The following is a 24,222-nucleotide window of genomic DNA, read 5'->3' as shown; positions in this document are numbered from 1 at the left end:
ACCGGGACAGCTAGTAACTTTTATATTAACCGTAACAAATAAAAAATGACCAGGCCACCGATTTTGACTAATGTGGAGAGTTTTTAGATTCTTCTCGTGCGGCTGACACATTATATAAAGTATATTGTGTAAAATAAAGGTTTTTCGATTTAGGGCTTAGTAGTGAGTATATAAGGTTAGAAACTTGGCTCTACATGAGACACTACTTTTACCTTACTTACCACGAACTATATCTTCTAGTCTTGGCAACATTTTTACATGAAAACATTTTTGGTGGGATATAATATTGTATATCCTTGCCAAAACTTTTTATGAGGTGGACTGGGACACAGTTTTAGAGTCCAAGTTACTAGGTATTGCAACCAATTTTATGTAAGGTGAATCTATAATGCAACAAAGTCGTAATCCGAACGACTATCTAACGAATATCTAAGAACACAACACTTTTAGCGGTCCCTATTCGATAGTTCTTACTCTTAAGAAACTCTCAATACGAGGTATAATTCCAAAACGAGAAATCTGACGCACAAAACTTTCCGCATTTAGTTAGGGGCTAGGGCAAACTAATTGTAATATCCTGCCGATAAGGAATGAGTTGCTAAAGGAAAAAACCAAGCTGTAAAAACCCTGTATTATCGCAATAAAATTTGCGTTCATTAGCCGGGTCCACACCAAACGATGGTGGTGGTGTGGACTCGGCTAATAGGATTCAAAAGCAGTAACGGCTAAGGGCCAGCGCAGACAAAACGGAGCGCAGCGGAGATTGAAAATAAACTTTAAAATTATAAATGTAATAATTTTAAAGTTTATTTTCAAGTGCGTTAATAAAATCCTCTCCTGTCCTGTCTGCGCTGACCCTAAGGGCCACACTCAAGAGACATATTTTGCTGATGATTAAGCTTCAATTTAATGAATAATTTAGACAATGAGGCTTATGTCAAAATCCCCATCAATTAATTACTGTAAAGTAATTATTATTGACGAATGAGTGTGCGGCAGTAAAACTATTTTGATGAAAGGCACATAATATTATAGTGGACTACGAATATGAGCGAACATAAAGATAGGCTATCGTTGTGTCAGAAATTTTCGGATTTTCGGATTTCCACAGAATTTCCAGCTACGAGTATATTGAAGAAAGTTTAAAATATTATTATTGGCTAATTTATATAGATGCTACTTTTAGGTCGTTACCAGATGCGGTAACAACGCGGAACGAAATCCCAATAAACCTAGGTTGTTTGAATAAAATGATGAACGAGCCGTTCCCATTTTTGTCGACGTACCGTCTTATTCGGAGTATGTTAATTGTGTGAGTGACGAGAAGTTTTTGTATGGAAGGAATTCGTATAGCATTTGCTCTACATACTTATGTTTATATGCCGGCACAGTACTTAGGAGCAGGTACTCTAGGTAGGACAGTACACTCATTTTCAGTTCCAAAATTTCAGCCGAAACCAATTTACTAATGTAGTATATAATATAGTAAACTTACCGCGTAACGAAACTGGGCGTTGTACTCTCTATTGTTTGCTTTGATTCTTCTTTCATTCTCTGTAACAAACAAAAAAAACATTAACAAAATATGTCATGGTTTAAACTTTAGACCGGGAAAGGACATACGATACTTTTTATCCCGAAAAAATGTGCGGTTCCCGCGCGATATAAGAATTATGGCGTATGGTCTACTACGTTACACTTTAGAATTTTATAAAAATTAAAAAGTGACACCAATTAACTAAGTCCACACTGTGCACTTTCATCTTCAATTTTCGTCATCAACTTTCATATTGGCGCATTCAATAATTGAATGCGTCAAGGACCGTAACGCCAATATTGTCATTTTTGAAGTTTTGGATACGGTCAGAGGGCATGCGCCGCGGCCCGCGGGCATGCCTCACGTTCGCTGTTGACTGCGCTATAACGTATTCCCTTGACGAAAACAGGCACAGTGTGGACAAAGCTAATGGCTACAATCTCACGATTTTAAAACATGTCTCCAATCTCAATAAACAATTCAATACGAGTACCAGAGTGCTGAGTGACCTTTAAAAAGGGATCTTTGATATTGCATTTAATCCAACAAAGTTTGTAGCAATCACGTCCCACTATTGAACAGGGGGGTGACAGTGTGCTGAATGTGGAACTACAGTCGGAAACTTTATAATCCCCTCACTCTCGACTCCCGGTGTATTGATAAGCTACAGAATACAGAATAAACAACGTAATAAGCATGTTAACATAGATAACAGAGGAATTAATATTATAAGGTGTTATAAAATCAACAACACATAATATTTTGGGCACTTGATTTATATTTTAGATTCTAGTGTTTAAGAACGTTTCTCTAATCTTTTTTATTTCGTCGAGTTTAGTATTACCTTGTTATTTATGCCAAAAATTCTGTTAAACATCTTACAGACCATAGCGTTCTTGCCCCAAGTGGGTCGTGGACGGACGTGGACCTTTGTCCAATAGAGGCTAACATGCTACGCCTAAAATATGGCAGAGCTCACCTAACCAATCATCTTTTTTTTTTTTTTTTTTAATGAAATAAGGGGGCAAACGAGCAAACGGGTCACCTGATGGAAAGCAACTTCCGTCGCCCATGAACACTCGCAGCATCAGAAGAGCTGCAAGTGCGTTGCCGGCATTTTAAAAGGGAATAGGGTAATAGCGGAGGGTAGGGAAGGGAATAGTTGAGGGTAGGGAAGGGAATAGGGTAGGGGTTAGGGGATTGGGCCTCCGGTATTCCACTTTACGCCCCTGGGCTGTGGGCAGGGGTCTCCTGCATCGCAAAATTGCCTAATAACCCACTGTAGAGTAAAGACTGAAGAGTTCCGTTATGAACAATACCCTCTAAAGCTTATGCATTCTGGTTTTTCTCGATCGAAACTGCGGTAGACTTTGTGAGCGCATTGTAGCGAAACAATAGTGTTACATAAATTACACCCAACTAATACCTCGCTTGGCGTTTAATACTGAGCTCCATTTCCGGAACTCACTCAATGCCCTCGTAACTCGTATGTTTTCGATTGATTTTAACGATGTTTTCTTACATCTAACCAAATTTTCTAGAGAAACGCGATTTCCGACAATTATTATCAGTTTACGTTTACCACGCACGCTATGGGCTCTAACAGTTAGTCGCGAGTCCTGTAACTCCTGTTTCTGAACTAAATAGTGTATGGAGAACAGGTACTGATTTTGATAGTCCTGAAAAAGGACATTGCGGAACCGGGAATTTTCGGGAAATTCGAGAAAAAAACACCATAGGGGTAGTACCTGCTAATCGCTAAACAGGTACCCACAAAACAGTCTATCATTGGGATTGTTTACGTCGCTAAAACGAATTGGCACGAACTAAGCAGCAGAACGTGAGAAATTGTAATACACAAGATAAACAATGGCGACCTGGTTTAGAAACACCTGACGCGGCGATACCGCGCGCTGTAGGTACCTACAGCAGCTAATGACATTAACTACCACGTGGATAATCGGTTAATTTGCGTTCGTTAAACCGATTATAACCCGTTATACACATAGACAAATGGAATGCGGGTTTCCGATTTTCCGAATTTCTATAAGGGACATAGACTTACACGAGGCGCCTGGTGGATTCGTCATTGCGTGGTTTCCAAAAATTTTCTTAAGATCCTACCCGTCACCAGACGGAGACAGGCGGACAGACGGACGGATTTGCAGAAAGCAAAATAGCGAAATGTGAGTAATACCCTTTGGGTACAAAACACTAAAACCAAATTTGCCACTTGCCAGTGAAATACACACACGCACTTCAAGAACAAAGCGGTCCGTCTCGTACAATCAGATAGAAATAATCATAAATTCACGCTAAAAACTATTGGAGTGATGTACAAAGAGCTACTGAGATTAGTTAGTGAGTAGTATTCGTATTGGGTATGTAAGAGTTGCGCCCGTGCCAACAGATAACGCCGGCCGCCGGGTTGGATGCGACTTGCGAACATAAAACTGATGTTGGTTAAAGAGCCGACGGAGATATTGTGGAGCTAAACACATTGTATATACCGAATTATAATTATACAGGTGTAACAAAACTAAGTGATAATGATTTAGGGTGTGTATAGACTATAGAGTATAATAATATATAGACCCATATAGAGTTCACTGTAAAAGTAACAGCGCTGAAAGAGAAACTTTTTTAACGCTCGGGCGCTTGCCTAAATAACGTTTGTCGTTTAGCGCTGCTACTTTCACAGTGAACTCTATATAAGGGACACGTACACACCCTAAAGTATTATCACTTATTTTTGTTACACCCTGTATAATCGTCATCAGTGACCTTGTCTCTTACAGGCGCTAAATAGAGTACCTACATTGATCTGCTTGGATGTTTATTTTACTTAAAATTCGCGATCCCAGAGTATGGCGTTATTTAAGTTATTCAAACACGTGTTACATACCACACTTTAAAAAAACATTAGAAATTTTGTTACATACAAAAGTATAGTTTAAAGTTGAAACTTTTTAGGGAAAGGCGAACGAAGAAAGTCCGTTATTCCAAGAAACAAAAGCGAAACTTAGCATACACATAGCACATCTTTTGTTCGTCCTTGCAGCAATATCGGTCTAAGTAACGAGAGCTCTGCAAACATCCAAAGAAAGCACCATCCATCTTTATATCCCTATAAATTTCTATGCTTTTTGTCCTTCAGACCATTCCCGTTATCTTAATGGATGGATCGTGGACCTTTTTATAGTTCAATGCTATTTCATTGAAATATTAGAGTTTAGAAACATAAAATAGACTATTAATCCATCAAAGGATTTATTACTTATGGGTTTGGCCTTATTTATAAACGAAGAATAAGCTAGTAAAGGGAGAAAAGGAAGAGAAAATAAGCTGGCCCTTAGGACAAGTAAAGTAGTAGTAGTTAGACTTATACTAATCCATCATGAAGGTGTATAATTTTTGTTCGACTTAATCAGCACTAAGTGACATTATTATTCTAAGACAGTATAATAAAATTTATGTGCGTGACATAATCTAGGCTTAGAACAAACAAATCTAGATAACCTACTTATCTACACCATAGGATTTGTTGAGCGACAACGAGGACTGTGGCGGGGGCGCCGCGGTGTCGCCGATCGATCACATCTCCACTTCACGGCTAATAAGGTTTTAGGGCGACGCGTCGCCAAGCCCCTTTCCCCCATCGCCTCTAACCCCCATTCCCCATCGCCGTAGCCCCTTTACCCCACCGTGTAGGGGGCCCTTTCATTCATGTATGTTAAGGTCGATGTTTAATTTCGCTAATGCTCTAATTATGTCAATGATGTGTTGATGTTCTACAGAGGGAGATTAATTATTGTTTTTGTGACTTCATCTTTGTTTTACTTCCATGTTAGTTGCTTTGTCAACGTGGATTAGTAAGGAGTCAGTTTAATTGTTTGTAGTCGCACTAACTAGACATAATATTGTGACATTCCTTGTTTTTGTAGTATGTCTACGACCGTAGAGGTCTACAGCTACGCCGCCTACGCCGTAGGGCTTGTAGTACAAGGGTTAATGCATTTCCTAGGACTTTTAATAAATTACTGTATATAAATGTATAAATAAAGTTTTGTAATGATTTCTTGAATACTACAATTAAAATACCTTTTTTAATAAGTATTTTTATCTGAGTTTTTTAGAGCTACGAGGTCATCAATACCCAAATTTTCAATAATACTAAAACAGTTAATACATAATAAATATGTTGATATAAGCATGAACAAGGACATTACAGCCAAATTTCAAAGATTCGGCCATCACGTCGCGTCGCGTTTAGCAGTCGAATTGAGGTCAGCCCATAACCGCCAGACAAAATACATTTCTTGGAATGATAATATTACGTATTTGCACCCGACGATAGTATATTACTATATTATATGATTCATGTAACTAATAAACATTGATCTCCAACTCTAGACCAGGCCAGAGTCACATTTAAGAGGATTCCACACCGCCCTTTTTTCCATACAAACGTTGTCCCCTGTTTCCTCCCTGGATAATGCTAGTAGAGTTATAATTTTTTTCCTCAATATCTACGACCACTAATACGATGTCCCTATGTTTTTTTTTTTTTCATAATTTAATTATTAAATAAGATATGAACGTTCAAAAACCCAAAAAAATGGCCAGATTTTCCGCTGTGTTCAAACGTCCAGAAAACAGATTTGGCTAGATTATACAAAAAAAAGCAAAACATAGGAACACAGCTCAAGCCTTTTTTTAATCTTTAATGAAAAAAGTACTTAAATCGGTTAAGTTTTGGAGAAGGAATCAGGGGACAACGAATCGTTGATTTTCTGGATTTTCTGCAGTTGTCTCTATCGCGTTCTGCGGTATAGGCTTGAGGTAAGGGAGACAGCTATAGATATTACACGTGCTTTTTTTTCATTTCTCTAGCCCCTGGTGTATCCTCTTAAGATTAAAACATTGAATCCATACTTCCATACTAATATTATAAATGCGAAAGTGTGTCTGTCTGTCTGTCTGTCCGTCTGTCTGTCTGTCTATTACCTCATCACGCTCAAACTGCTGAACCGATTTTGCTGAAATTTGGCATGGAGATACTTTGAGTCCCGGGAAAGGACATAGGATACTTTTGATACCGGGAAAAATGTACGGTTCCCGCGCGATAAACGAGCTTTGGCGCAACGGAGTTGCGGGCGTCATCTAGTTTATTATAATTATGTAGAAGTAACAGCCAGAAACTTTTTGACAAGTCCTTACTATTCAAAGACCTTACAAGGTCACTTCGGTCAATGATGAACAAATTCAGGCGGACACCAAAGACGAGTAGACTGTAGAGGAACATATTCATTTTTAATTGCCCCTAATATCGACTTTAATTGTAAATATACTAATTGTAGACATGGTTATCCAATCAATTCTGGTTAATCAATGGAACTACGTGAAGAAAGGACCTTCCAGACTCCAGTCTATTTATCACATCAGCTTCTACCACCACACAAAGCGAAACGTAGCTCAAAACAAAATCGTGGAATAAAACTTAATAGCGTCCATTTTGTTTCACGCCGTTCAGACGACTTTATTTACTTAGCGGCTCCATCTGACGCATTAGCGCACAATATCCGTACACTGTTAGAGACATCCGCCCTCTCCTCCGAGCTTCCTTTGGATTGTTTGCTTAACCTTCGTACATATAGAATAGTCAATAAGAAAAATTAGCTAATTCAAACATTTTAAAAATACTCGTCAAGAAACAGCGGAAAATCCAATAGAAAACGAAAATAATTTTTAATAAGGCACAGAAATCTTGTAATATACCTTCTAAGATCTTGAATCTTTCAAGAAATCTTGTAATATCTTTCTATGCTTAATGTTCTACCCATACTCAGTTTTACGACGAAGTCATAACGAAGAATGAATTAATCCAGAACTAAACTTTTCTTATTTGCGAATAGCTTCCATGCGCCGATCTTATGCCAAATAGTCGAGGTTCTTGAACTCTTCAACTTGGGAGGATATAACGTAAATTACAATACTTTGACCCCGGAAAGTTGAATCGACAAAAAATTGCTTCCCTAAATATTTTATTACCAAAAAACATGATTCATTGGGACTGGGAAGTAGGTGATGTAAATGAGTCAGACCTAATCGCCTTCAATCATCAACCAGTACCCCGATTTGACTACTTTAAAGCAACATTAATACCGCTTTCTTGCTACAGAGTACAGGGTCATTTCTATCAAACACCAAAGTAAGTAGATATTCTCATACAAGCCGACAGCAATATTTCGGCACGCGGTGTCTTTTGGAACCAATGCCGACCGCCTTGGAATGTTCGCACTCGTCTCCAGGCTCCAAGGATGTCATTCAAGTGAACAAGATTCTTATTTAAAGATTGTGCAATATGGCCTGTATTCATTTTGATTGGTGATAACTGATAAGTGCAGGTGATTAGTAATCAGGAGAAAATAAGTGTGGACAGCGACTGATTAACGCAAGTCCTTATTTTCTCCTAATCACTAATCACCTTCACTCGCACTAATTAAAGTGAATACTGGCCCTTAAGTATATAATATATTTGAGAAAAACAAACGTCAAACTACTGATTTTTGTCTAATTAGAATGCGTTGATTTGACACTTTTAGAATACCACTCTGTAGTTTGTTGAAAACAGAATGGCATCAAACAAGGAACGAAGCTGCATTGACGCTGCATAGAATAATAATAATAGAATCGGGTGCAGTGTAAATCAATAATTCGGAGTAACGAGCCGTAACAATCGTCAACTGGCCGCTAAATATAGCATCGCGACGCCAAATCATACTTCAATTAGTAAACAAATCATACTTATTTCAACTCCTCAGACGTAAATTTCCTTGCAATTTATTTTGATAGATCAAAAATTTAAACTCAATGAAATAACAAATCAATGTAGCCGTATCCTCATTGCGCAGTGAAAACGTGCCATTAAAATCGGTATCATTATAGTCACCTATAACACAGAATAGATAATAGTACAAGTACCTATAATATTAAACATTTTAGCCCCCTACAAATAATACTTAACAAAAGTGTATACAGTCTGTATGTGTTTGTCAGTGACAAACAGTTAAACTACTTTGATAATAGTTAGTAATCGTCGGCTTTGTATATAAAAATGTTGGATAATTAAAAAAAATGCAATTCCTGAAATCCGATGAGATCATGATTCTGTCAGTTAATGTGCAAAAATTCTAGGGATTTTTGACAGGAGTTTATGTATTTAACAGTGTTGTTGATTGGTTATTGTTTCGACGTTTGTCTATCAAAGCTAGTATAATATAGTCTATACAACTTCAGTCAAAAAACTAAAAAAAACGGGCATTAAAAGTGCCGCTTCAACTTCATCTTTTTACGGAAGACAAAGTTGCAAGGCCTCTAAAGGCTTTTTAATAGTGTTATGTCACACGTGCTGTTAGAGAATCTATGTTCTTGCAGCCCATCCATATCCATCCATACTAATATTATAAATGCGAAAGTGTGTCTGTCTGTCTGTTACCTCTTCACACTCAAACCACTATACCGATTTTGCTGAAATTTGGCATGGAGATACTTTGAGTCCCGAGAAAGGACATAGGATACTCCTTATCCCGGAAAATGTTCGTTCCCGCGCGATAAACGAGTTTTGACGCAACGGAGCTGCGGGCGTCATCTAGTTTACAATATTACACCCTGCAGATCTACTTAATCGATAATTTAATGTAACATAGAGTAATTATTGTGCCTGGCCATGTTTGGGAAATGATTTTGTAGATTTTTTTTATAGTGAAACTAAGATTTTACTTTCAATTTATGAGTCGTGTCTAAAAAATGTATGACTTAAAAGAGTGCAAGAGTGAACGAACGAGCATCAAAACTATTTCTTTGGAAGCTTATTCAAGATGCTTTAGGCCGAAAACATACTAAATATTGTATTGTACCAAAAATGTTGATGACAAATAATAGAGACGTACATTATTTGGCCTAGTGCTGCTTAGTGGCTATTTTTAGAGTATGTTCTGAAACTTTATAATATTATTCTCATATTTTTAACCGACTTCCAAAAAGGAGGAGGTTATATGTTCGGCTGTGGAGATTTTTTTTTTTTTGTATGTTCAACGATTACTCCGCCGTTTGTGAACCGATTTTCGAAATTTTTATTTTGTTGTATTAGTTAAGATGCATGTTGCGCTTCTTTATTCCTAACAGTTATGCTTTTAACTAACAAGTGTGGCACTTGAGTTTGGAATTTAAAAAGTCCACTTTGTACAGCAGCAACGGTTATAAAATGAACATGACGAATACTCCTCAAGGATACTTAATACTTATTACTGTATGCATTATCTGTATAAATAAAACCGGCCAAGTGCGAGTCGGACTCGCCCATGAAGGGTTCCGCAGCAGCAATAAGGTTTATTTCTATGATATTAAAAGGTTTTTGATTTATTTTTATCTTTCAGTTGATTTAATGAAAGTTAAACCCATCGATCGTGGAATAACGAGACACAATAGCTTATCTATTGTTATCGCGGCCGGATGCGGCCGCTTAGGGCTTCATGAATTAAGGTTCACCATTTATGACTTATAAAAAAACTACTTGCTAGAACTCGTTCAAACCAATGTTCGTTGGTAGTTTTTACAGTAACTTACATTATATATTTTTTTTAGAATTATCATACTTTAGAAGATAGAGGGGGACACACACATATTACCACTTTGGAAGAGTCTCTCCCGCAAACTATTCAGGTTAGACAAAAATAATATTAGAAACGTCAATATGATTTTTGAAAACCTATCCATAGATACCCCACACGCACAGGCTAGATGTTTTTTTTTTGTTTCCGTCGTGCCTATGGGGACCCCTAAAATTTTTAATAATGTTTCCATTTTTGTATCAAAATCTTAATGCGGTTCACAGACTACATCTACTTACCAAGTTTCAATAGTATAGCTCTTATAGTTTCGGAGAAAAGTGGCTGTGACATACGGACGGACAGACAGACGGACAGACAGACAGACATGACGAATCTATAAGGGTTCCGTTTTTTGCCATTTGGCTACGGAACCCTAAAAATGAACTTTCAATTTTGTTAGTCTCGCTAAAACTCCAGAATTTCCAAACCGATTTGGCTTTGGTCTTGAAATATTCGTAAAGTCCAGGGGAGGTTTTTATCATGAAGGAAGTGATACGAATTCCACCGGGTCATCTAGCATGATAAAAAAATGTGAAAGAAAACGGATAATCAGTCTAAGCAAATATTTCTTAATATCTCTTTATGACTTGAAGATATACAATGGGAAAGGCCATTTCATGACGTGATAACAAAGTAGTTATGTAAATTGTACCGTGAGAACTCACGAAACTGATGGGAAACAAAAAAACTAGTTTCAATGAAAACCGCGATTAGTATACAATTATGAAAATGCTACAAAGTCTTAAGCCAGAAGATGCAAGAGTCAAGGCTCAAATTATAATGCATCATGCAGCATACTGTTCGACTTAAAATTAATCTCCTGTAAGTATTTCTTAGTAATGACATTACACTTTGTAGAGTCGTTACTTTAATGCAATTAAGAAAGACAATATTTAATAAAATTATTCCTAACAGAACATTTTTTGTGAAATGTCCTGGATCCGCAAGTCGATTCTGTTGAATAATCTTACAAAACCGTACAGTTCGTGGCCTACAAAGCGGTGTTCTAATAAAATTTCAAACCAACAACATCGAAGATCGTTCTGAATTCTACAATTTGCTCAAAACTCTTAAAATCAGTCTTCGACGTTATACCTAAAAACTACGAATAATAAAAACTAAGGAAAAGTAACTCCGTCAAAAAACATGCTCCACAATACTTGTCAAAAAAGTGTAATTTTGCAATATTTAGGAGCGGTACTAGGCTGACGTTACATGACAGATCAAAAGGAACCAAATTTAAAACGGTAATAGTATGGGAGTTACGATTCCTTAGTTTTTATTATTCGTAGCCTAAAAAGGTATTCGTTCTCTATTCCAAAAACTATTGTGTTGTTTGATGGGATCCTAACTGGATCGAAGCTGTATTAATGTTGGATTATAGAATACCAGAACCGGGGTACTGATTCTAAGCTTATTATATCCAGTAGCCTCTACAACGACCTATTATTATGACTCAACCGTATAATTTGGAATTATGTACTCATTACTCAATTCATCGAGTTACAAAACAAACCAAACGTTACATGCACCGTGCTCATAATCGCCTCATTGATTACAACCTGGTGGGCGGCGGTTACATAATTGATAGTCACAATAGCCACCACAACAATGACAATTAGGTACCTGTTGAGCCGGGCAGGGAGTACCGCGTACGGCATAAAGAATACGAATAAAGAGAAGAAAAATATTGACAGATAATCAATAGAATGAGCACGCGGGTCACACGGAGCGCTACGGCGCCGCCGCCCCGGCCGTTGACCGTGCGGGGGCGCGTCACGACCTTGCCCGTTGTGCAATCACTGGACATCTCGCCTGTACCAGCAATAGGGAAGTAAACATACGGACCGCAGGCGACGAAGGTCCGGAACCGGTGGTTGTGTCGGGTGCGCCTCGGCGGCGGCTGGTCGCGGCGCACCAGCTTGCCGAGCAGCTCGAGCAGGGAGAGGCGCAGCGGGCGGGGCGCGCGGGGCGGGCGGGGCGCGCCCTCGCCCTCGCCGAGCACCTCCAGCTCCACCGCCTCCGAGCGCGCGCACATCCGCGCTACCGCGCCATGCTCCGTGCACACACACCGCCGACACTCACCACACTGGCGCCCCCACGCCGGCGCGCGCACGCGGTGTTGCCACTCGCCGGGTTCAGTGTTAGCGTTGTGAAAATAGCTTCCTTTTGTACTCGAGTCTACGTTTCGTACGTTTTAATAAAAAAAACTCAGCAATTTTGCGAGACTAAAATATTATGTCAGGTAACGTTTGTAGTATAAAAAAACTCTTGCAACAATTTTGCGAGACTTGAACATTATTGTTGTCACGTAGTCTGTGCTAAATGAAAATCAGCTTCACCCACATAACATCAACGTAATCTGCAATGCAAGTCTACGTAGTAAAATAAGGAAAGGTGTCAAACATTGTAACAGCATATTCGGAATGGACATTAGTAATAACTAGCTGTTGCCCGCGACTTCGTCCGCGTTAGCATAGTAGATTACATCCCAAGTATTATTTATTGTACAAAAATAGTCAATGTACAGAATTTATTTTCCTACGATTTTGTTATATACAGATGTTCCGCGCGGCTTTGCTAATTTAGGAATTTCACGCAACCGTACATTCTTCCGCAAAAAATAGCCTTTGTTCCTTCACGTAGTCTATTCTTCATGTTTGCCAAATAACATAAAAATTGCTCCAATAGTTCTTAAAATAAGCAATTTCAAATAATTTTCCTACGTTTTTTCCACATTTTTCTCTATTTCTTTGCTCCTATTAGTCTTAGCGTGATAAAGTCCTATAGCCTTCCTCGATAAATGGGCTATCTAAAACTGAAAGAATTTTTCAAATCGGACCAGTAGTTCCTGAGATTAGCGCGTTCAAATAAGCCCTTTCATATAATTTCCCCCGTTTTTTCCACATTTTCCTCTATTTATTCGCTATTATTAGTCTCAGCGTAATAAAATATAGCCTATAGCCTTCCTCAATCAATGGGCTATCTAACACTGAAAGAATTTTTCAAATCGGACCAGTACTTCCTGAGATTAGTGCGTTTAAATAAGCCCTTTCATACAATTTCCCCCGTTTTTCCACATTTTCCTCTATTTCTTCGCTCCTATTAGTCTTAGCGTGATAAAATGTAGCCTATAGCCTTCCTCAATCAATGGGCTATCCAGCAGTGAAAGAATTTTTCAAATCGGACCAGTAGTTCCTGAGATTAGCGCGTTCAAACAAACAAACAAACAAACTCTGCAGAATTATAATATTAAGTATAGATTAGTATAGATTATGGACGTTTTTAATATTGTTTACCCGTGTAACTACATCAGTATGAAAATTGAAATTACACGCACCTGCCAAGCGTGAGAAATGAAAGTTTGAAACACTTGTCATATTAATGACATACATAATACATTACTACCAATTATTATGTTCGGCTTAAGCAATTTTAAGGTGTCATTAGAACTTTCAGTCCTTGGGCGATTGTAGGACAATAGTTTATTTCGTGTTCATATTTCTTTTAACCGTTTCTAGAAATTTTAATTTGTCATGGTGTTAATTGTAAGTTACATTCGTAATTACTAAGTTCGTACTTTATATCGAAAAAGAAGACATTATATCCAAGACATTGTTTTCATTGACTTTGCAGTTTATACTGAACAAGATTTTTATGGAGATGAGTTAAATACCAATGAATGTGCACTGTGTACGAATAACTCCTAAATATACTTATTACATGTATCTCATACAATGATATTCTTTGTTCGTAATAATAATTACCAATTAAAGTTTTTAGTTGTGCTTGTTTCTCGAGAAAAAAAAAACTAAATTGGGAAAAAATGATGCAAAAACATAAGAATTTTAAACCAGTGACCAAACATAATATTACTTTAGAATAGAGAAAGCTTGTTCGCTCTTTAAACTGTTAGCCTGAGTAAATGTAGAAAAGCATATTTTAAGACCAACAACTTAATGCATTTCAAACTTCAAACAGAACGTTTTTTCCCGGATTTTCTATAGACTAAAAGCTTGCAAGTTACACCTTGTAATGCACTAATCGATCGCGCGGACGCATTATAAATCACAAGCGTAAGAAGCCAGCTTGTACCAGTACATTTTCGTAGGATGAAAATACTCAAATAAGTGGTCGCTCTAAAAGAAAAACTGCTTAAGTAGGCAATTGAAGTGTCTGGACGTTTGCTCAGAAATAAGGAATTAGGAAATGAGAAACTTAATCTTTCGTGTATCGAGTTACATGCGACATAGTACATACGTAATACGTATAACTCGCATATTATGGATCAAATTCTGGAATACACTGGTTGGTATAGACAATGTGTCCCTGGTCCCACCAAAAATATTTTAAAACAAGAAGACAAGACTTGAGTCGCGCTATCAAAAATTTACGAGAATTAAGTTCTTATGTCGAGCTTCAAACTCTACACCCCCTCACAACGGGAAATATTATTATGTTTGCATACCCAGCGATGACGGGAGCCGCAGTGTTCATCCACTAAAAACCCCCAATAACCCAAGAGCGAGCGACAGTCAGACTTTCATCATAATATTATAACGCCTCTAGTCCACCGTCGCTGCGAACTGCGAAATATCGGCGAACAAAACTGTCTCATCCGCCACACGACAATGCGTTATATTGCGTCTCGCTCCATTCCTGTTTCGCATTGGTTTCGCAGTTCGCAGAATAATAAAAAAATATTCATTGAAATTATTACTTTAAATGAAATAGTAAATAGTAATAATCGGCCAAGTGCGAGTTGGACTCGCGTACGAAGGGTTCCGTACCATTATAAAGCACAAATAGTAAAAAATTGTGTTTTTTGTATGGGAGCCCCTCTTAATTATTTATTTTATTATTAATTATTAAAGTATAAATACAGCTGAGTATTTTGTGCACATTTCAAGTGCCTACCTGCTGTCATCATTGATACCGAGCAAAAAATGTTTGAAAAACCACGTTTGTTGTATGGGAGCCCTCCTTAAATATTTAATTTATTTTGTTTTTAGTATGTGTTGTTATAGCGGCAATAGAAATACATGATCTGTAAAAAATTCAACTCTTTAGCTATTACCGTTCTTGAGTTACAGCCTGGAGACAGACGGACAGACATCGAAGTCTCAGTAATAGGGTCCCGTTCTTACCCTTTGGGTACGGAATTGTTGGATACGTAAGCTTGGTTGACATTTCAATTTGGAAAAATATTTGAAAAATTGGAAAAATATATTGGAAATTTTTCTTTTTTCTTTTCTTTTCTTTCGGAAATTTTTCCATTACCCATCTGTATTCGTAGGTAACAATTTAACAACCCTAGCGACGATTTTCGTCATAATACGTCAAGTTTAAAAATTTCAACATCAGTTCTAAGTCGGCATACTCTATAATTCTGTCTCCTCTGACATAAGTCTAGCTGTCACTGGCTATTGGGTTAAAATGTCGGTCGAACTTTTGGCGGAGCTACCACATCGATGTCGACTTCATAGACCCCAGGCCATTTGAAATTCAGCTGTTCAAGCACCATTCTAGTGGCAATCTTGATAAATAGATAAACAGCTAACCGCCGTAATGTTTTTACGATTTAATTACGATTAACATTCAATTTCATGCAGAGTTTGACAGATATTGTATGGGGCTTATGTCTGAATTAATTACATTGCGTGCGGCAGTTAGTGCTCTATCCATTATACCTAATTATTCGTGTAAAATTTAATTTACATTAATCTATGGTAGTCCGTTCTTTTCTTCGACAGTTTCTATGAAAATGATCCATAAATATGAAGCGTAAAAGTTCTGCCAGAGGTAAAATAACTTGGAACAGTATGTAAAAGTATCTTTTTGTAAAGAGCAAAAAAACAACCAGATAAGGTCGAGTAACCGACATCGGCTTTATGGAAATCAGGCATTAAGTCAAGAGCTGAGATCTAGTCTTTTATTTTCGTTTACACAACTAACTTTAACCGCTTCTTACTAGCCATTACTTGAACCTACCGCGTATATTTTTGCGAGAAATTCAATAGTATTGAACCCACAATAATATTATTATGAGAAAGCTTATCAGTCTGTCTGCTATCTAAACTTTATTAAATTGATTATGGAGATACTTTATGTCTGGAAAGGACATAGGACAGTTCTTGACCCGTGTCAACATGAAAGGTTACCGCGTAACAAACTTCGGAGCAAAGAAATTTAGTGCAACGTATATAAATACAAATATTACCAATAAGCAAACAATCCGCATAAAATATCAAACGGTATAGATTGTTTATCGATTTATTACGAGAATAGAGGACATTCTACGTGATTCTACGTTTTCAAGAACGTGTTAAGGGTACATATTAACAATGTATACTATCGTCGAGTGGACGGATAAGATAGCAATTAATAGTTACAGGTATAGCAAGGATTCTACTCAATTATAATGCATGGTTTCCGAGGAATAAGATAACAATTAGTTACAGGTAGATGGCAAGGATTTCACTGAAATATAATGCACGATTTCTGAAGTATTAAGGGTGGGTTACACCAACTTACTTTAACTATAACTACAACGCAAAATGTCAAATCTTTGGTTAAAGTCGAAAATGGAAGCCATATGTAACCATAACCATAGAGCTCGACAAGGCTTTTAATGAACGTGGCGAAAAAAGGAACTATCGCTGTCATCATATAAAAACGCCAATTTTGACAGTTCTTCTTACCGGCAGCGCTCCCGCCCACGTTCATTTAAAGCCTTGCCGGACCAGCAACTGTCTGTTACCTCTTCACGCCCAAATCGCTGGACCGATTTTTCTGAAATTTGGTATGGAGATACTTTTAAGTCCCGGGAAATTACATAGGACACCTTTTATCCCGGAAAAATGTACGCTTCCCGCGCGATAAACGACTTTTGGCGCAACGTAATTGCGGGCGTCATCTAGACTCTAGAGTATGTATATGAGGCCTGCGGCCCATCTTTAGTTTGTTTTACCACCTTGTGACCCTTGCCTGCCAAAAGGTTGCCGACCGCTGATCTAGAGTATATGTATTGAATTTATTAGCAACGCTAACGTAATAAAGCCAAAACGTCGCAATGACTCCACGGCACCTTATAAACGCCCAATTATTAGTGAATAAGATATAAGAGCCAGCGGTGACTAACAGTGTTTGCCGAGTCCAACCGCGACCTTCTTTAGGACAGGTGTACAATGTACATTGTACACTCAGTTAGTTAAATACGTGAACACTCACCTTGACCATGTGTTCTCGCCGAGGACTTTCCCATGTCGGCCGCACCATCGACGCTCACACACTCACACTCGCTTAACACTAACACTGTTTACTTAACTATTAGGTCGATGTAAAAGAGGAGTATAAAACACTTTATCTAAGGCCACTTAAGAGTTAGGATCGATCTTCTACGGAGTCGCAGGCGATGGGGCGGAATCGGTACGGGCGGTGCGCCTCGCGGTGCGCTCTGCATCCTGCGGGCCAGCGGGGCACTTCACCCTCCTGCAACAAAAAAAATTCGTTAGCATTGTAAATCGGTAAGAAATTATCAGATTATCAGTTAAATTGCTGACAACATCTCTGCTTTATAGAATCTTGAAATCCGCTGTTCAAATATTCAAATGCTAAAGGCAGGATGATACTTGAAACTATTTAATGCTGGCTCCTAAGCCCAACATTGGCCCATGGGCCATGATGGACCAACTCTATAACCAATACTGTAAGCGAACCTGTAGAGTCTTCTGAAATATATTTTGTCTATGATAACCCAATTATTATAGACATCGGTTTTTTAAATGCATGCTTGGAATGGAACACAGCTTTTCAGAAAGGTGGCAGTAGTACCTACCTATAAGTAATAATATGTCTGCCCACAGTCTATAACTCTATACTGTGTAAGAATTAATTTCAGCAGAAACCTTTCTTTCTGGCCAACAGAGTGAACACTCTGGGCGAAGAGAAAGGGAACACGCTAATGCAGACGCGATGTATGCATATGAATATCAGTAAGTTTACCCATGCATTGCACAACCAGTCATATCTATGACGTAGAATACTAGTAACGTAAACTAAAGACTCATTGCATACCACTGATCTCCATTATACAAGTACGCTGGATCTATGATACCCACTTTTTTTTTGTGCCATTTGAAACGGAATCAACGCCCCCATTATTAGGACAGAGAACTTAATTTGACGTAACCATTGGTAACCATGTATGTATTTTAATTCTCTATGGCTTAATCGTTCGAATTGTTTTCGTGTTTTTAAAGTGTTTTAAAAGGTTTTACGCGATTAAGTAATATATAAATAAGTGGTGGTAGTTCATAGTTAAACTATGAAAGGGTGTATGTTATGTAAAACACCGAACACGGTGCAAAAAGGTATGTGGGGTTACATTTCACAAGTAAGTGATTTTAACAGCTCATTTCTACGATATTAAACTTTTATTGATAATATAGGCACTTAAAAATGTGGCACTAATCTTATTATACCGTATTCACCACATATTTACCTTTGTTTTACCGATTTTTGATAAACAATAAAATTCAATAGTGCTGTAGTTTTCTGTTATCGACACTTTTAAACTTATCGATATCTATAATAATTGTATTGAAATCTCCAATAACAGATTTTTATTATAAAATAATTTTATACGTGGGAGAGCCATGCTTAATAATAATAATAATAATAATAAAGTTTATTTGCAACTACATTCATTCATACATGGTGCAGATTTACAAGATAATATATAATTCCAATTAGCAGCCGCAAATTGGCTCATGCTCGGCATGTGCTGGTACACCCAGGGGCATATTCAGCGCCGGTCTTCCGCAAGAGCCATTGGTGACGACATGGGTATCACTATAAACCAAGTAGAATAGCTAGCAAACACTTTAGATAAAACACAACATAAATATATATATATACATATACTAGATGTCCCGCGCGGCTTCGCCCGCGTAAATTAGAAATTTTACAGAATCCGTAGGTACATTTTCCCATAAAAAATATTTCCCCCGTTTTTCCCACATTTTCCTGAGTTTCTTCTGTCGTATTAGTCTTAGAGTAATAATATAATATAACCTTCTCGATAAATGATGAGTCTTACTCGATAAATTATCTATCTAACACTAAGATAAGTTTTTAAATCGGACCTGTAGTTTCTGAGATTGACGCGTTCAAGCAAACATACTCTTCAGGTTTATAATATTAGGTAGATATAAATTTTTTTTAATTATCGCTTGACAAACTCGAGTCTCGATCTAAAAGACTATGAAATGGTATAATATGGTAGTGATGATGATGATGATGATGATGAAGAATGTAATTTGCATAGTAGCATATGCTTTCTGTTCTTAAAACAACGCCGAAACTCCCAAACTTGTATCTATAAAGAATCAGGAATTCTCTCAGCACCTTCCGAACCACGGTATACCAGGTATATCTCGGTGCAAAATCTTACTTGTTGGTAGCATATGCTTAGAATACTTCTCACGAAACCGAAGTCACCATATGTTTCCCTATAAGTTTTGAGGAGTTCCCTCGATTACTTATGGATCCTTCATCAGATCACCACTTTTCTGAATATAATACCAAATTGGGATGATACCCTATATACCAAAAGAAAAATTTTGAAAATCGGTTAACAAACGGCGGAGTAATCGTTGAATATAAGAAAACGAACATAACACCTCCCCCATTTTGAAAGTCGGTTAAAATTGTAGCCTATGTGTTATTTATTTAATATTTTAATCAGCACATGAATTGAATAACAAAATTTTTTTCCAATTAATCGTAGCACCATCTGTCAGGACAAACTAAAATTGAAATAGAATAATATTGAATGCGATGATAGCGCCGTCCGCCGGATCTAATGTAAAACATTCCAAAATCAACAACTCCTTATAAATAAGAAATTAATTAAAAAAACATTTTCCAGTAGACCAAACTGTAAATCTAAACCATTCTCGAATCTCCACGAACACACACAAAAAATTTCATCAAAATTGGTCCAGTCGTTTAGGAGGAGTTCAGTCACATACACACGCACACAAGAAATATATATATTAAGATTTATGTTGTATTTTATGATATATAGATAAAATACAACATAAAAAAGAAAAATAAAAATGAAAAATAAAAATATGCTTCGGCACGAATGGGCCGGCTCGACCGGATAAATACCACGTTCTCACAGAAAACCGGCGTGAAACAGCGCTTGCGCTGTGTTTCGCCGAGTGAGTGAGTTTACCGGAGGCCCAATCCCCTAACCCCTACCCTATTCCCTTCCCTACCCTCAACTATTCCCTTCCCTTCCCTTCCCTACCCTCCCCTATTACTCTATTCTCTCTGAAAAGGCCGGCAACGCACTTGCAGCTCCTGATGCTGCGAGTGTCCATGGGCGACGGAAGTTGCTTTCCATCAGGTGACCCGTTTGCTCGTTTGCCCCCTTATTTCATAAAAAAAAAAAAAAAAAATATGCTCTTAAAATAATTGACAGGTTTCCGTCTGACGAAGGAAGACTGGAATTATGGTTGAAAAAAATTGAAAAGCCTGGTTGGCGTCCGAAAATTGCTACTACCGCTTGCCGTTACTATTTGAAGTGTACAAACGTTCTCTGTGAAAATACAAGGCGCAAAACTACCATTTGATCGTGATTATGTTTGGAAAATTTATTTCAGCGTCTACTCTTTCTTGACAGACTGTAACTGTGTAACGGTAACTAATAAAATATAATGTTAAAGTATCGCACATATATTTTTATTATTTATAAATACCTTGCCTACTCCACCCCAATAAAAAAATGTATTCAAACGTTCCATATTTATGTATGGATCGCATTATCCAATTAGTTAATTTCCCTCGCACTTTTCTATTCAGCGCCAAAATGGCGAAAATCTAATGAGAAAATCGATAAAAATTGGCTTGCTAGATCCATAAATAAATAGGGAACTTTTATATTATTACTAGACTTTCCACAGGCTTCTCCCACGTAAATCTTATATCTTTAAACGAGCAATTCTTGTCACAAACGGGTCACCTGATGGAAAGCAACTTATAATTCGTATGTATAGGCTTGTCACTCAAAAATCTGTCATTTTTCCTAGTAGTAGTGTCGTAGTGTGTGTAACGTTTTATTTGTTAAAAATATATAATATATATTATGATAAAAGCATAATTGTGAAATAATATTAGCTCGATGCACTCCTTCACCATATAAACTATGACTGTGCGAAATTTCATGCACCTACGTTTCCCCATTTTTCGTAAAAAGGGTTACATGCCCCCTTATTTCATTAAAAAAAAAATGTCCGTACATCGTTTTGTACTCCATCTACCGTTACCCCATTGTAGAGGAAACTGCAATTCACATATTACATTGCATGCAACGTTTCTGACGTATTTTGACAGAAGTTTATTCGCAAGCGTTGTTGATTCGTAATTGTTTTGACGTTAGCTACTCAAAAGCGTCCTGCGCCAGTAATAAAGTTGTTAGAAAAATATGTATATTTGTTTATGGTAACATCAAATAAGCAAACTAGTATAATCTGTATTTTGTCTTTATTTACACTTCCGATCTCTATATTATGTAGATCATTTTTGGAATAAAGTTGTCCGTTAATTAACGATCACAGAAATACGTTGTTTTATTAGGTTATGGGCCTCTAAAAATATATCATAGTCCGAGTAAAAGCTTTTATACTAAGCTTTTTCTGCTCTCAAAGCCAAATAATCTTAACTTCCCTTCACAAAATCGGCATAATGTGTAAGAAAGATCACCAATAAAGAGTGTTCAAAAGTGAAAAATGATAAATTCCTGTCAAAAACTTCTGATCGCAGGCAGCATTGTACTAAATGAAGAATAACACCAATTGAAAACTAGAAATAGATAATAAATATTCATTGCCAAGACAAAGATCAAGTCTCGCAATGAGACAATCAGAATTGATTGAAAGAATTGAGATGCGGTGCTTGATACGCGCGTCGAGCTCGCCGCAATTGAACAAGTTAGTGAATGAAGTGGATAACTGACGTTTTATAAGGTAATTGTTCTTTTTTCCCTTATATTTAAAAAAAAATCTTGCGACTTACCTACATCATCTGACTAATATGTCTAGCTATACATAAAATCCATTTTTATTTCAAATCATTTTCCCGTTCCTAAAACCTAATTTATGCAAAAAAAGAACATTTTTTAACTGTTAGTTACCCACTTAATTCACTTACGTCTTCAATTACGTAATGGGACATGTAATAACAGTCATCTGGTAAATCCCATTATACGTAGGCTTTACTTTTATGAATCTCAGCTCTTAAGCCGAGACGATTATCCATTTATTGTTCCTTTAATGTTTTCAAGAGAGGAAATACCTGCATAAGACAATTCTTATAATAGTAAAAATCTAGATTATAGAGTTTTAGACCAATTCTAGAACTGTAGTACATATCTAGATTTTGACTCGATATTCCGTTTATGTACCATCGAGGAAATTGATTCCTAGGCAGTTGATAGACCAACGTCATTTGATCGGATCATCATATTGTCAATTCAATGTTAAATGTGAACTACGTAGGTCCCCCATCTGCCTAGGAATCAAATTCTCTGATAGTACATTAACATCTAAAAAGATCTTGATGCGTAAGAAAAGTTGCCTAGCAGACAAGGACAAACGTACAATTAATTAACTGGTAATTTAAATATGTAAAGGTTTTAGTCTATACCAAAAATTGTTCTGACCATCAATACCCGAACCGAGGAAATGACCTTAACAATTCTGCTTATTCGCACAAGCTCCATCAATTATAACAGCTGGCCTACGCATTGCGGCACAAATCAGATTAAACCACCGATTGGCGTAACATCCCCCTTCGTGTGTAAGAGGTGGGATTAAACACCAGCAGACGCGCCCATCGCGTCTGAAACCTTATACCTGCACGTATTATTGAATCGCCATATCGTAAAATTTTACGCTGGCCTAAGCCGATTTGTAAAGAAAATATTGCACTTGGCCTGAGACAAGAAAATTCTACGACTTAAATCCTACAATAGTACAGTTGGGATGGAATCTACCCACGAGTATCCTTGTAAGTGTCAACAGTCAAATCGACGCCAATCGCGTCTTGATTGGTCCAAAGTCCAAAAATCTGTTTATGATATGAAGACAATTCTGAATTCATTCGTAAAACTGAAAATCGATGTTAAGAATTGGGGTCTAAAAGGTCAGATCTTTCGTCGCACGTACTTACACACTTTTTCATAATATACAATCATAGCCATATAAAATTCTTATAAGATTTCACAAAAAAGATTATACATGAATTGGTGTTGTTTAAAGAAGTCTCTACTTCTTTAAACAACACTTGAGAAGACATTTCGATAATCGTAACACTTGCTTTCGCGGAGCATTTGAGTTACTAAGTAAAATAGCATTCTTTAGTGTCGACAGTAAAGTAAAAAATCGGCCAAGTGCGAGTCGGACTTGCGCACGAAGAGTTCCGTACCGGTATAGAGCGAGAGTAGGCAAAAAATTGTTTCTTGTATGGGAGCCCCCCTGAAATATTTACTTAATTAAAATTTTATTATAAATTATTATTAAAGTACAAATATAAATGAGCATTTTGTGAAAATTTCAAGTGCCTAGCTGTTACCATTATTGATTACGAGCGAAAAAACCTTTAAAAAATCACGTTTGTTGTATGGGACCGCCCTTAAATATTAATTTTATTGCGTTTTTAGTATTTGTTGTTATAGCGGCAACAGAAATACACAAATCTGTGAAAATTTCAGACGTCTAGCTATAGCGATTATTGAGTTACAGCCTGGAGACAGACGGACAGACATCGAAGTCTCAGTAATTTTGCTAAATAACATTGCTAAATAACATTGCGCTAAATGTTATTTAGCAATTCGTTGTGTCGATACCATACTGCAGTCTTGTCAAGATGGTACGGTAACGGTTCGTCGAAATTGTCTAATGTCATTGTACCCAGTTTCGTTAATTCATTCAAGACTATTCAAGA

At 37.2% G+C, this 24,222-nt stretch overlaps 1 protein-coding gene across 6 annotated transcripts in view; it reads right to left on the bottom strand.

The window, feature by feature from the left end:
• The window catches only part of LOC121734370 (probable phospholipid-transporting ATPase IM), a 96,598-nt gene that overhangs the window by 53,011 nt on the left and 19,365 nt on the right, over positions 1-24,222 (bottom strand). For 3 of the 6 annotated variants that reach the window (XM_042124941.1, XM_042124943.1, XM_042124942.1), the window contains 2 exons: positions 17,440-17,700; positions 1,496-1,554 (listed from right to left, as the gene is read on the bottom strand). In XM_042124941.1, the coding sequence (XP_041980875.1) occupies positions 1,496-1,554; positions 17,440-17,473 (93 nt within the window). In that variant the 5' untranslated portion in view covers positions 17,474-17,700. Of the gene's footprint in view, positions 1-1,495; positions 1,555-12,057; positions 12,280-17,439; positions 17,701-24,222 lie in introns of those variants that run through there. The other 3 variants (XM_042124937.1, XM_042124938.1, XM_042124940.1) reach the window with 1 other exon arrangement.

The sequence above is a fragment of the Aricia agestis genome, chromosome 15, assembly GCF_905147365.1.
Source record: "Aricia agestis chromosome 15, ilAriAges1.1, whole genome shotgun sequence".
NCBI lineage: Eukaryota > Metazoa > Arthropoda > Insecta > Lepidoptera > Lycaenidae > Aricia > Aricia agestis.
Note: the sequence above shows the minus strand (reverse complement) of the source record. Positions and strands in the feature narration are given on the sequence as shown.